We start from the raw sequence: 13,626 nt of genomic DNA on the forward strand, positions 1-13,626 counted from the left end.
AGTCTGCCCTGGGGGGCACCTGATGGGTCCCACGGCCTGAGCTGCACCCAAGGCCCTTTGTTTTCGCTGTTCGCAGGGGCCCCTGGCCTCGCCGGCGTTGGTGAGCACATTACCTCCGATGGACGAGTCTGCACACACACAAAGGCTTCCCGCCACGCCCCTGGGTCTGTAAATTCCTGCTGGGGATGACTGGGCAGGGGACTCACTGATTCACCACGGGGTGACCTCACTGTTGCTGCAGAAAGTCCTTAAATAGCAGAAAGGCTCCTGCACAGGCCTCCCGAGGGAGAAGTGGACGGACAGGTCGGGCCGACCGGCAGTGACCAGCAGCGTGGCCTCGGGCATGTGCCCCGGAGTGGCTGGGGCTCTGAGGGAGGGGCACCGGGACCCAGCCACCAGGACGTCCCCACAGAGAGGACAGAGCCCCGTCCCACTCGACACCAGGGGCGTGGGCACCCCCCCCCCAAGTCCACTATCCCCAGATCTCACAGCCACACGGAGGACGCACCCACATTGGGAAGCGGGACCCGTTCCCGTTTTCAATAAATACAGTAAAATAAAATATGGACAGAGCAGCAGATTTCAAAACCCCTGGGAACCTGACTCAAACAAACCAACTATTTATTGTTTCTGCACACGCACACATGGGTGTACACACATGCGCGGTACACACGCCCACACGCGGCTGCACACTGATATGCACAGGCACACACACAGGTACATGAGCGCCATGCACACACACACACGAGGATTAGACGGTGAGATTTTGGTGGGATATCAGATGATGTTAACATGTTAAATTTTTGATGCACTACTGCGGCTACCTTTGGAAGCATTCTAATCTTTGGCTAAATGTGTATGAACTGAAAAATAAAGCTACGGATGGAAAAACACATATTTCATTAAAAGTAATACCTTTTCTTGTTTACACTGAGAAAAACCAGATTACCAGCTTGGCAGGCAATTTCCATGTTCGAGGTTCACACCGCTTACTCATGTGTTTGTCACGAATGCGTCTGCGATGCCGGGGAGGCCATCAGATGCCCCCCCAGGCTGCCACCCCTTCCTTCCTCAGTTCCTTCCCCGCGCACACACACGTGTGCTCACACTCACACCTTCTGCTGCTCACACGCAGCTGCCCACCGCGCCGTGTGCAAATGGGTCCCAGGTGGGAAGCTGACCCGTGGCCCCCCTTCACTCCCAGCGTCCAAGGCTCCCTCCACCCGACCGCGGCCTCTGCTGAGCCTCATCCCAGCCCCCCCACTAGCCCCCCCTCCGCAGCCAGCACCCCCCCAATGTCTCTGCTTCAGGCACGGCTCCCACGGCTGGCATGCAGCTCTCCCACACTTGACAAGTGAAAATCAGCTCGTCCTTCCAAGTCCAAATGAAATGACCTCACTTCGTCCGTAAGCCCTGGCGAGCCGCCCGCTGGGCCCTGGGGCCGCGTCCAGCTCCCTCCCCCACTCCCGGGCCTCCACTGCGAGTCCGGAAGTCAGCACCTCATCTTCATCTCCTGGACCCCCAAACCCGGGGGACCGCCCGCAAGGGGCAAGGTGAGGGGGCCGCCCTGGAGCAGGAGGGGCTCCCGCCCCAAGCAGGGCACACGGCGGACGGTCCGAGGCTCACGCAGACCAAGGCAGCCTCCGTGAGGATCCGCCACCGGAGGCTCCATCTGGGCCGCTCCTGTTCCAGCCAAGGCTCCCTCCCCTGACACACCACAGACGTTACACAGACGGCCACCCCTCTAGGCTGGGCGACCCCGCGTCAGGCATCAAGGGCGGCCACGCAGGAAGCAGACGCGCCCCCAGCAGGGAGAGGCCCCCCAGCCCCAGCCTGCGGCCCCGGCTCCCACGGCCGGCGCTCCCTCCCCGGTCCTGTCCTGCTTCCAGTTCACAGACAGAGATCTGTCTGGCTTAAGCCTGAACCCGAGAGGCTGGCCAGCACGCGGTGGGCTGTCCTCGGTCAGGCACCCACCCAGGTCCAGCCAGCTGTGCTTCGGGGCACCCAGGTCACGTGACACCCACCAGGGCCGTGGCGGTCAGGGTCCCTGGAGAAACAGAACCCGCTGTGGAGGAAGCGCGAGACACCGACAGGAGGGTTTTGAAGGAATGGGCTCACAGGACCGTGGAGACCGGCAAGGTGGGCGGGGGACCTGGGGACATGCTGTCGGGTCAGGGTCAGGCGCAGAGTCCTCCCCGCTCAGCAAGGGGGGTCTTCCTGAGCCCCCCCACCCCCCAGGCAGGAGGCCCACCCACTGTGCGCAAGGTCACTGCTTCACTAAAGGCTACTGATCTTAGCGTGAATCCCACCCAAAACCCCCTCACAGAAATCTCTAGAATCCTAATTGACCGACTATCCGGGCCTGTGGCCCAGCCAGGCAGACCCACCAACTTGGCCGTCAGGCAGCGGGCGGGCCGGGCGCAGACCAGTGAGCACAGCACTCCCGGGCACGGAACGGGTTAACCGAGGCTGTCCCTGCCATGTCTGCCCCTGGCGTCCAGCAAAGCCAACGGCTGATCCTGTTGCCCTGCTGGGCGTGCCGCCAAGGCTGAGCCACGGGACTGCGGGATCCACCAAAGCACGCCGATTTGAGCTTGTTGCTTCTCTGAGGCCTCAGATCAGGCCAAGTGTGTCTCACGGCCTCCACCAGGGAAACGGATCACAACGCAGAACCAGCAAATACTGCTACCGAAGAGCTGCTTCCACCCAAGAGGCCACCAGCGTCTCCGGCCTGGGGCTTCGGACACACCGGGACCTTACGTTTCCAGGAAGAGGGGAGAGGTGAACGAGAATCATTCCCGGAGGGCTAGCGGAGACATTCTCGTCCATCGGAGAACGTCACAGGACAGAGGCGGCCTGGGGCAGACGGGAACCACAGCGGAGCTTGCAAGGGACTTGTCTGGGCCGAACTGTTCGGAAAGAAAGCCTCTGGGAGGGGGGCCACAAGCGGGGCCTCGGCCCAGCAGCACCTCCTGAAGGCTGTCAGTGGGGACCTCTCCGTTTCAGTGGAGGTCGCTGCCCACACCAGCCCAGCCCACCTCGCCCGCGGCTCCGGGCTGGGCGCGGGGCTCTCTCCTCCGCGCTGACTGTGTGGTCAGTCCACAGTCTGTCTCCATGGGGCAGGGAGGGACCCTAACATAGCACGCCCTGTGCCTAATGGCCGAGAAGACATCACTCCCCCACTTTCTGTGGGGTTTCACTCTCGCAGGCACAAGCTGAAGAGGCTGACGGGCAGGGACGCTGAGAAACCTCCGAAGGCGAAGGAGGCGGCTTCTCTAAGAGGAAAGGAAAGGACCCGGAAGCCGCCTTCAAAGCCAGTGCGTCCTGGGTGCTCAGTCCACAGGGAAAGCATCCCCTTTCTCCAGCCCTCCTGCTGGGCTTCCAACCGCACCCCCAAACCGCGAGGAGGGCGGGAAGCAGCAGGAATGGGAGGCGCCGGACAGGGGCCCACTGCGCCCACCAGCACGACTGGGCAGCCTCACAGCCTGGCCTCCTGGACCACGGGCACCCACATGGCATGTCACAGGGTCCCAGTCAGGAGGGAGGGAGAGGCGACAGGCGGGCAGATGGGCGGACCGATGGTGGGACAGGTGGACAGATGAGCGGATGCAAGGGTGGAGGGATGGATGCGTGAGGAACGCATGGGCAGTCAGGGGCCAGAGGTAGATGGGGAGGCGCACAGGTAAGTGGCTGGAGGACAGCGCCCGTGGACAGGTGGGTGGTGGCAGAACTCAGGGGTGGGGGGGTAGACAGGTGACACAGGCGATGACCTAAGAAAATGACACAAAGCGGAACACGCACAAGAAAACAAACCCTGAGGAGTAACGTTTGGCTTCCTGTTGCCATGCCAACACAAACATCCCACCCAGTCCGAACTGGCGAAAACAATGACTCACGGTAGCCACTCTAATTGCTATTTTTAAAAGTTAAAGTCCTGCTCAGCTGGTCACAGATTTTTAGAAATCGTTTCACTGCAGGAAGCCACGAGCTTCCCCGCAGGAAGCCGTGAAGAGGAAGCCCTGTGCCCCGGGAGGGCCACACGCGTGCCAACCTTCCCACTGCCCACCCACCCGCCTGCCCGTGGCCGTGGAGATGCCGCCCACATGTGTCGGGATGCAGAGCTGCCACGGTGCTGTCTGCTGCCCCAAAAGGGAAAACGCGCATCTGAGAGCTCCGATCCCAGCCTGGCTGCTGTGGCTCAGTGGACTGAGCGCCGGCCTGCGAGCCAAGTGTCGCTGGTTCGATTCCCAGTCAGGGCACATGACTAGGTTGCACGTCAGGTCCCCAGTTGGGGGCGCGAGTGAGAGGCAACCACACAGTGATGTTCGTCTCCCTCTCTTCCTCCTTTCGCCTCTCTCTAAAAGTAAATAAGTGAACAAATAAATAATTAAAAAAAAAAAAGAGCTCCTATCCCCTCTCTGCTGATGTTGGCCTCGGTGCACGTACTCAGAGGACTGCGTTTCCGATGTATCACCCGTAACAACAAACCCCAGGGCTGGGCCGCGATGGCACCTCAGCCAAGGTGGGACGAGAAAGGAACACGCAGGTGCCTGAGATGCTCCCCAGACACCCGGGTGGGGCTGGGGGGCGGAGCCTTGTGCACTGGCGACCCTGGTGTGTGCTTCTGTTCACCCCGCGAGCGTCCGCTGTGACTGCAGTGGGCAGGACAGGGCAGGGGCGGCCGCCCCAGAGCCGCACGCACGCGCCCCGCAGCTTCCGGGGCTCCCCCTCTGCCGAGCACTGCACCTGCCCCTCCGGGCTCCTCTGCACGGCCTCGTCCCCGTCCTCACGATTCAAGGCACAATGGTGTCCAGGGTCACAGCATCGGCCACACCCGGCCCGGGAGCAGACTCACGTCCGCCCCCTCTGCCGCTCCTTACACGCCCCTGCAGACGGGACACAACGGGGCTTCGAGGGGCCGGAACGCGCACACGGTGCGCAGCAGGGAAGCCCCGCGGGCGGCTGAGCGCGGGCTCCACTCAGACCCAGTGCGGCAGGCTCGGGGGCGCCCCGCAAGGCCAGGCAGCCGAGGACGGTCCCCAGCAGACACCACCCCTGGCTTCCACGCAAGCGTAGGAATGCACCCTGACGTCACCCCAAAATGGCACACAGTGGCGCTCTGGAGTCCTCGCTGGCGGTGGCAGGAAAGCGGGCAACGAGCTGAGCCACAGTAAGAACGGGGAGGAATAACCCTGCAATTCCAGACGGACGTCCCTCGGCGGCCGACAACCAGGACAGCGCCGGCTGTGGCCACGACGTCTGCCGGACCTGAAAGGCGACCGTGGACAAGTGCACAGGACGCCTGTCATGACCCAGCCGTCGGAGGTGGAAGACGGACGGATGAGAAGCGAGTGGCGCACAGACAGGCGGCTGAGCGACGGATGACAGGACACAGGCGACAGGCAGAAGACGGAGGATGAGACATGACAGACGGGCAGGGACGCAGACGCACAGACAGCACAGGCCGACGACAGGGGAGCGCAGGGGAGCGGCACGCGGACCGGGGGCGCCGGCCCGGCGACAGGTTCCTCTGAGGACGAGAACAGAGCTGCTTCTGCTGTCGGTCCGTGTTTTCACGCTTTCCTGCTGTGACCGTGTGCGCTGACATGAACGGGAGTGGCCGGTTTGTCACCGTCCTCGGTGGCGGCTCCTGGGGTGACACTGCTTGGCCCCCTCCCGCGGGGCCGTGGGGAGCACACGCGGGCCCGCGTCTGCCCTGGCCTCAGTGACGGTCGCCCTTCAGCTGGGGCTCCCGGGGGGCCTGGCTGTGACCGTGGGTCCGCCTCCCAGGTCCCTGAGCCACCCCCGAGGAGGGTAAACAAACGGCCTTTACTCCGCAGATGACAAAACTCTCGTTAGAACGGGGAGCGTTTCTGACCTGAGCCTACCTGGGTGGCACCTGCTGCAGCGCATGGGGGAGCCGCACTGAGCCCGTCGCGGGGCCCAGGCGTCCCGGTGGGACCGCGAGGTCCCCTGGCAGTGAGACCACGAGGGCCGCGTACCCCACAGCCGGAACCCACGAGCTGCTCGAGTCCCTCCCCAGCCTGCGTCCCAGAGCCCCGCGTGCAGGGGGGCCAGGCAGAGGGGCATCCCCCGGGGGAGCGGGCAGAGCGCTGCGCCTGCTCCCGGGCACTGCCCAGCCCCCTCCCTGCCGGCCAGGAGGGCAGCGCCTGGGTCCCTGAGCCGCCCGCTCAGCACACGTTCCCTTCGAGAGCCAGCAGGTGAGCACCTGGCTCCTCTCAGCCACCCAGCTCCGCCTCCGCGGCCAGGAGGCAGCCTCGGACCACGTGCCGTGCAGACAGGACACCCCGCCGGCCTCTCCGAGGACCGGCCGCACCAGGCAGGCCCCAGGCCCCGGGCACAGCTGCCCATGCAGAGCGCGGTGGTCACGGCAGCTGCAGCCGAGAGTTCCCACGTGGAAGCAGCAGGGGGAAGAGACCTTGATTTCTTTTCAATCCCAACTCGGCCACGTGAACTCACGAGGTTCTAATCGCTGTTTACTTTTAACCACACTTAAGTTACCCCCCAAAGTGAGTGGGTGTTATCACTGCTGAGCACGCAGGATCGCGTTCCTCTCTCGTCTGAAACAAGCAAGGAGCCGGCAGAACGTGTGGGGCCGTTGGGGTCTGCCAGCCACGCAGCCTGAGAGACCGGAAGCGAGGGTGGCGACTGCCCGGCGGCCCCCATCATGGCCTGGGGAGACCGAGGCGGCAGGAGCTCGCGGCGCAGGGACCGACACCGGGGTCCGGGCGTCCAGTGGAGCCCCGGCCAGGAGGCCGATGGGATCTGAGTGGAGAACGGGAGTGACAGTGGTCAGAGCAGCAAGTGGCACAGGACGGGGCTGCCACGGAAGGAAGAGCCAGCTGCCCCAAGCCGGGCATCTGCAGAGGTCAGTGAAACGGAGCCGCCTGTGTGCAGACTGACGCGGACACAGGAGCAGAGACAGGTCTCCTCTCAGCAGGGACAGGGACATGGGCACAGGCCTCTGGCACCGGGAAGCCACCTCAGGAGATGTCGCAGCAGCGGGAGACCCGGGGGACCGTCCGGTCCGCAAAGCTTGCTCGGGGCGGACAGCGCTCTCTCGCTGCAGAAGCTGGAACTCCAGTTCAGCTTCTTCCCGTGGGCCCTGGCCAGGTGTCCAGGGAGTCAGAGCGCATCCCAGCGGCCAGGCCGTGGGTCCGATCCCTGGTCGGAGCACAGACAAGACTCGACCAATGACGCGCGGACGTGTGGAACAACACATCGGTGCTTCTCTCTCTCAATTCAGTTAATCAATTAAAAACATTAAAAAAATTTCTTCCCACAAAGGCAGCCCCAGGAGGCTGCACAGGGAAGCCCCAGCCGACACTCAGGGAGAAGCTAAGACCAGCTGGGCCCACACTTTCCCAGGAGACGCTCCTCCACTCAGTTGGCCCCGATCTGCCAAAACCAGACAGAGACAGTCCAGGAAAGGAGAACAGAGACCCACCCCCGGCCGCAGAGGGCCCGGTGTCCCCGCCGCCAGGACGGCCGGGAGGGGGCTCACTGTTGTGAGGGGCGATGGCTTCCCCGGGAAGACACATGTCAGAGCCGAGCCGGCACCCTTCCCAGCGTTCACTGTGTCTCCGGGAGGCTGCTGCCCGCACAGAAGCTTCATCGGGACAGAGGCCAAAGCCGGCGACCACCTGCCGCGAGGCTCGTGCGGCGTGGAGCCTGGGGTCCCAGGCGGGTGCGGAGCAGGGGACGGCGACCGTGCGTGCTGAGGGCAGGTGGCCAGGACGGGGCCACAGTCCCATCCTCCACGCGCCAATCACCGGTGGGCAGTCAGATCAGGGACAAACCGCCTGCGGGCACATGGAACACAGCCCCACTTCCCTTCACTCTCGGCTTTGGGGTGAGTGCTTGGTGGGGGGCAGTGCCTCCCACTGCTCTCCCTTTCAGGGTGCTGAGAAATCAGGGAGAAGCGGCGGTGACCAGAATAAACCGACCGACCAATCGGGACAGCCCCTGAGCCAGGAAAGGGCACCCGAGACGTCCCTCGGAAAACCACCGTCTGTCCGACTGCCTCGCGGCACAGGAGGACCGTCTGGCTGAGGTCCCTCTCGGGCTTCGCCGCCGTTTGTGGCAGCGGAAGGGAAACAGTGGCTGGGGAGGAGGAGAACGGTTCCCACTTTTCAAAACCAACTGCAAGAAGGAGTTTAGGCCGCGGGTGATGTTACTTCACGACCCTCGTGCCTCAGATGAAACCCACTGGCTGCGACGCCCACACGGAGAACAGCCTGACGTCACTTTAAACACCAGACAGGCGTCCAGCACCGTGTGCACAGCACCGGGGGGGGATGGGCGCAGTGTCCCCCCCCATCGCCGCTGGGACCCTGGGAGGTGCCTGCCCACGCGGAGGACACAGAACGTCCCGACTCACCAGCTAGGATTCAATTCAGTCAAGTTTAACAGCTTTTAAGTTTAATTTACCAAAAAAGGTTATTTTTAAATGTATCTCACTTTCACGTGGACCCCAAAGTGCCATGATGATGAACACGCTCGGGGACCTCACGTGCTGGGCTCTGAAGACCAGAGACGCACCGTGGCCTCTCCAAGTCCACACAGCAGAGGGGACGGGACCCGGGTCCCCCGACATCTGGCCGGGTTCCTGAGTGAGGGCCCCTCATGTTCCCCCACCCCCTCTCGGTCAGGTTCTTCCTGTTGTCAAGGGCGCCTCCGCGGGGGACACAGGAAAGCGCCCCCTCAGCCACCGGACGGACGCAGGGACGTGGTGACGGGCGAGCTGCACAGCCAACTCTCACCCAGTTTCAGACCCGTTATGACGTCCGCTCTGGAGACCGGAATTTGGCCTCGTTTCTGCGGACGTTGCTAATGTTGGACCTCGTCCAACCTGCCCGGCACTCACTTCCCGACGCTGTCTTCTCCTGTAGGCAATGAGCTCTGGGGCCCACGCGGGCCTGCCCGTGGCCATGGAGCAAGCGGCCCGGGCCTGGGGGGCGAGACCTGTGCCCTGAGTGGGGAGGAAGGACAGACCGCTGTCCCTTTGGGCCCCGGGACCTGCGTGTGGGCACCCAGGCCCCTGGCCTCTCCGGCTGCTGCTCTGGCCCCAGAAGAGGGGCCCATGTGGCCCCTGTCATCGTGCAGGGAAACTGAGTCGCAGAACCGCGCAGAGAAGCAAGTGAGTGGCGCTTCCAAACCGTCTCACGTCGGCGGTGCGCGGTCCCTGGCGAAGCCCACGTGGGGCAGAGCTGCTCCGACCCTCAGCCCTGGGGCCGGAGCCGCTTTCCCGTGGCAGCCATTTCCTTGACTCACTAAAAACTACAAGCAGGAGGGAGGTCTCACCTGGGAAACACGCGGAGCCATGGAGATTCTGACCCCCAGCTACACGTTCTCCCATGGTGGCGAGGACACGCAGTCACTCCCCGAGGGTGGCGTCACGCAGCTGTGGGAGCCCTGAGCCCAGCACGGCGGCCCCTCAGCGGCCTGGCCTCCCGCCCGCTGGCACTGAGCAGAGGAGGACGTGCCTCGCCCCTCACTTTGTAAAGATAAACTACAGCACCCCCCGCCCCCCAAGGGGGGCTGAGACCACCCGCAGGACCGAACCCTGCACTGGCTGTTTTTCCTACGTACAAACCCAGGACAAGGTTCAATTTACAAACCAGCTGCAACAAGAAACTATCAACCCTAATAATCAGGTAGAACGACCCTGGCTACACGCGGCACTACGTGACGTGACCATGGTCTCCGTCAGAATGTCCTGTACGGGACTCACTGCCACTTACAGGAAGCACCTTCCGGATCCTCGAGGACACGTCCAAGCTGCTGGCCTCGCTGCGCTTGCGCTCTGGGCCGTTAGTAAGTACAACAAGGGTCACTTGAACACGAGCCCGGCCCCAGAGCGACAGCTGAGCTGGTAACCGGGACGGCTGCTGCGTGACTGGGGGTGGGGGGCCTGCGGCATGGAGACGGGACAGCGGGTGAGTCAGGGCCCCAGGGGAACAGCCGGACGAGGGAGAGTTCACGGGCAGCCTGCAACTCAAGACTTAGCAACTGCTCATTTCTGGAATTTTCCACTGAATATCTCCGGACTGCGGCTGACCGCGGGTAACTGACACGGTGGGTCATGGAAACCGCCGGAAGCCGAACGGTGGATACGGGGCTGACGGCCCCACGCCTGCGTGTTTTAGAACATTCTCACGAAACTTTTCAGATGCACTTGAGCGGGTACACATTCTGGCTTCACTGCAACGGGGCTGGAAAGCAGAGCAGGAGTTTGCTTCACTGAAGCCCAGGCTACAGCTTAGGCTGCCGTCCCCTCGTGCGTGAATGTCCTGTGGGGCCCGGAGGTCCCGAGATGCAGGCGGCCTCCACACCCAGCAGCCTTGACCGGAGCCGAGGCCCCCATGGGAGGGGTGGGGGCTTCCCGGGAGGCAGGAGGGGCTGTGGGGGCACCCAGGCCCCTGCCTCCCGCAGGCCCACCCAGCGGGGCCCCAGCCGCTCCTCCTCCTCGCCTGGGATAGGCCCTTGCGCTCTGGGCCCCTGGCAAGGGCACAGCCCCAGGCACTCAGGGGGTGGCCAGAAGATGGGGGAGCGGGAACTGCTGCCGGGCAGGGGGATGGTGGCCAGCCCGGGGCTGCTCTGTAGCGTCCCCTCCCGGAGTCACCCGTCCACATCCCAGGTCCCTCCTGCACCAGGACCTTCCTGTCGCTTGGACGGCAGTCTGGGACCAGCCAGCAGCTCTGGACTGACCTGCTCGCAGGGGATGGCGTCAGTGTTGAAGGGCTGGTCCCGTGACCTCACCGTGGGGGCCCCAGGGAAGCAGGAGCAGGAGAGGAGGGCACGGGAGGCAGGAGGGGCCAAGGGAAGCTGTCCTTTAACATTAGTGTTCGATTAACATGGTGCCAAACCCCTCCCGTAGCAATGAAGAGAGTGTAACGTTCAAACTGCGAGCTTCTGAGCTGCCGGAACGAGATGTAGGTGCTGAAGGTTCCTGGGGGTCGGGGGCGGGGTCCCAGGACGCCCGGCTCTGGAGCGTCCCTTCCCGCCCGGCAAGGGGCCTGAACTGAGGGTCACAGCAAACCTGAACCACAGGTGGTCTTAGTGTTTTCAGAGGCACAACCTCCGATCCAGACCTACACGGCCAGGGTGTGTGGGTCCTGTCTGTCCCTGTGAACCCCGATTCAGTCTCATGGGCTGGGGGGCATGGAAGCAAAGGGGTGGAGCAGTGGCTGCGTGGCCTGATGTTGGGGCCGAGTCCCCAATTTCTATCAAATAACTTCTAATAAAAAATAATAGCCTATTGCGGGAACAGAGGTCTGGCGGAAAAGCTGAAAATGAATCGAGTGTTTCTACACGAGGGACTGTCCCAGCCAGCAGACGGGACCTTGGAGGTCATGTCAATGTGACCCCCCAGAGCCCACTCCTGCTTCCCTGGGGTGCACCCTGCTGGACTGCCTCCCGCCCAATCCTCCAGCCCGTCACCTCTGCCTCTCCATGTGGCCCCGGGTCCCTGCCCCCAGGTGTCCACAGCGGCAGGATGGGCATCTCCCAGCACCACCTGGGTTTGCACAGCTGTGAATCCCGCATGGCCACTGGGAGGGGGACACTTACTGCCGTTCCGCCCGGCTCACAGAGTGGATGACCAAGCGCGGTCACTGCCAACATTCCAGAAGAAACTCCAGAGACCCAGCAAAGCAGGCCAGCATCGGGGTGAGTTCACGCAAACCCGGAGTGTGGACGCTGCCTCCCTGCCCGGCCCCGCCCTCGCTGCCCTGCAAGTGTGCCAGTTTTTGTGGAGGACCCCCGGCGGGGCGGCGACACTCCGGCTTTAACGTATTGTTCTTTTTAAAAAGCAGTGAGGACTGGCCGGCAGAGCACAGTGCAAGCATTCAGTGCCGGCCAGATGTAAAAGCGCTGCAGGGTCCAAGCTTTTTCCATTGACTCACGAAAGAATTACATTATCTGCGGCCAGAAAACCTCACTCTCCGTCCGTTCAGATGCCGGACAGGCCTAATTTCTGACCCAGGGGCAGTTTCTCGGCTGCAGACCCCCACCCAAGCCCCTGAAGGCCGCAGCCGCCGGAGACGGCTCTGTGCCTCCGCTTCGTCTGAAAAGTAGGCGCACTGACCGCCCACTTCCTGAATAGTTCACTCAGAATTTTACAACTTCTGCAGGTCCTGCGGCGGAGCCAGAAGCACTCCTCCAGCCAAGAGAAGTGGAAACTATTTTCGGCATCCGGAGGGGCAGCTGCGGGGCGCGGGCAGCGGCGGCGCCTGCCATGCGCGCCTGCATTCGAGTTGAGCGAGTCCCTTGTCCAAGTCAGTCCTCGTGTCTCCGGACCCTGGCATCCACGTCCAGGGGACGGGATCCGGCCTCTGGGGTGCGCGCGGGTTCAGAGCCCGCGGAGAGGGGCGCTCGCGCAACTTTGCGCGGACGGCGGCGCCCGGGACCCGCGAAGTTTGGCCCACCCGTGATCGCGGCGCCCGGATGGAGAGGAGTGGGTGACAGGCTTTAGGGGAAAACCCGCTCGGACCCCTGCTGCCCAAACCCCAAAGACCAGCCCCGGGGCCCCTCCCGGCGCCTCGGCCGCCAGGCACTATTGGGGCGCAGCGGAAGGCCAAGAGAGCCATGCGCCCCCGCGGAGCCGGGACACCCGGGACAGGAGGCTCCGGGCGCCGCGGGCAGATGCGGGACCGTGGGGCGGGGAAACTCCGGTACCCAGGACGGCCGAGGGAGGTTCCTGGAAGTGGTGGAGAGGGGGGACGCGGAGCAGGAGGGGGGAGGAGCAGAAGGAAGCGGGGGAGAGGGAGAAAAGCGGGAGAAGCCGGGGGGGGGGGGGGGGGGGGGGCGGAGGAGGGGAGCGAGCGGGAGGGGGACGAGCCGATCGGAGTGGGGCTTTCCCTGGCTGCTTCCGACGACTTCCCCGGCCAGCGGGGGATTCCGAGCTCCGAACAAAGGCAACTCCGGAGGCCGCGCTTGGCGCCCAGGTCCGCCCTCCGCGCCCCGGGCCAGCGCTGACAAAAGCCCGCGGGCCCCGCCCGGCCCCCCGACACCCGATTCTCTCTCCCGGCCCCCGCGCACTCACAGGATGGAGGTCTGCGGCGCCACGGCGGGCACGGCCTCCAGGAGCAGATGCATGCAGCGCACGGTGCTGCGGAAGCACAGGCAGCGGCTCGGGCATCCGGCGCCCGGCCTCTGGGCCCCCACGGCCAGCGCCCCCCAGCCGCAGCACAGCAGGAGCGCCAGCAGGCAGGGGCGCGCGGGGCGCACGGCCATGGCCACCGCGCGCACGGACGCTCGGACGCCAGGACCCGCAGCGGAGGCCCCGGCGCGTCCCTGGCCAGGTCCGGACTGCGCCCGCCCGCCCGCGGCCCACGTCCCAGCTGTGCGGGGGGCGGAGGGGCGCCAGCTGTGCACATGCGCGCGGCTCCTCCCTTCCCACCCCCACCTCCCCAAGGGCAGGGGCGGGGCGAGGACCTCCGGCCGAGGCGTCCGCCCGCTGCGCCCCCCCTCCTGGCGGCGGAGCTCCCCGAGTGCCGTGGAGAGGAGGGGGGGCCACAGTTTCATTCCCAGATCTGGAGCTGGGGGCCTCGGCCAAGCTGCCCTGCCTCGCCCAGCTGCGGTTTCCACCGTGTGCGAGAGACT

At 64.4% G+C, this 13,626-nt stretch overlaps 1 protein-coding gene across 3 annotated transcripts in view; it reads right to left on the bottom strand.

The window, feature by feature from the left end:
- Positions 1–13,330, bottom strand: part of PXDN (peroxidasin) — a 58,928-nt gene extending 45,598 nt beyond the window's left edge. For 2 of the 3 annotated variants that reach the window (XM_090280866.1, XM_090280865.1), the window contains exon 1: positions 13,067–13,330. In XM_090280866.1, coding sequence (XP_090136992.1) covers positions 13,067–13,257 — 191 coding nt within the window. In that variant the 5' untranslated portion in view covers positions 13,258–13,330. Of the gene's footprint in view, positions 1–9,764; positions 9,813–13,066 lie in introns of those variants that run through there. The other variant, XM_090280867.1, reaches the window with a different exon arrangement.
- Positions 13,331–13,626: the final 296 nt, after the last annotated feature.

This window comes from Furipterus horrens, unplaced genomic scaffold (genome assembly GCF_987537825.1).
Source record: "Furipterus horrens unplaced genomic scaffold, mFurHor1.1.pri manual_scaffold_6, whole genome shotgun sequence".
NCBI lineage: Eukaryota > Metazoa > Chordata > Mammalia > Chiroptera > Furipteridae > Furipterus > Furipterus horrens.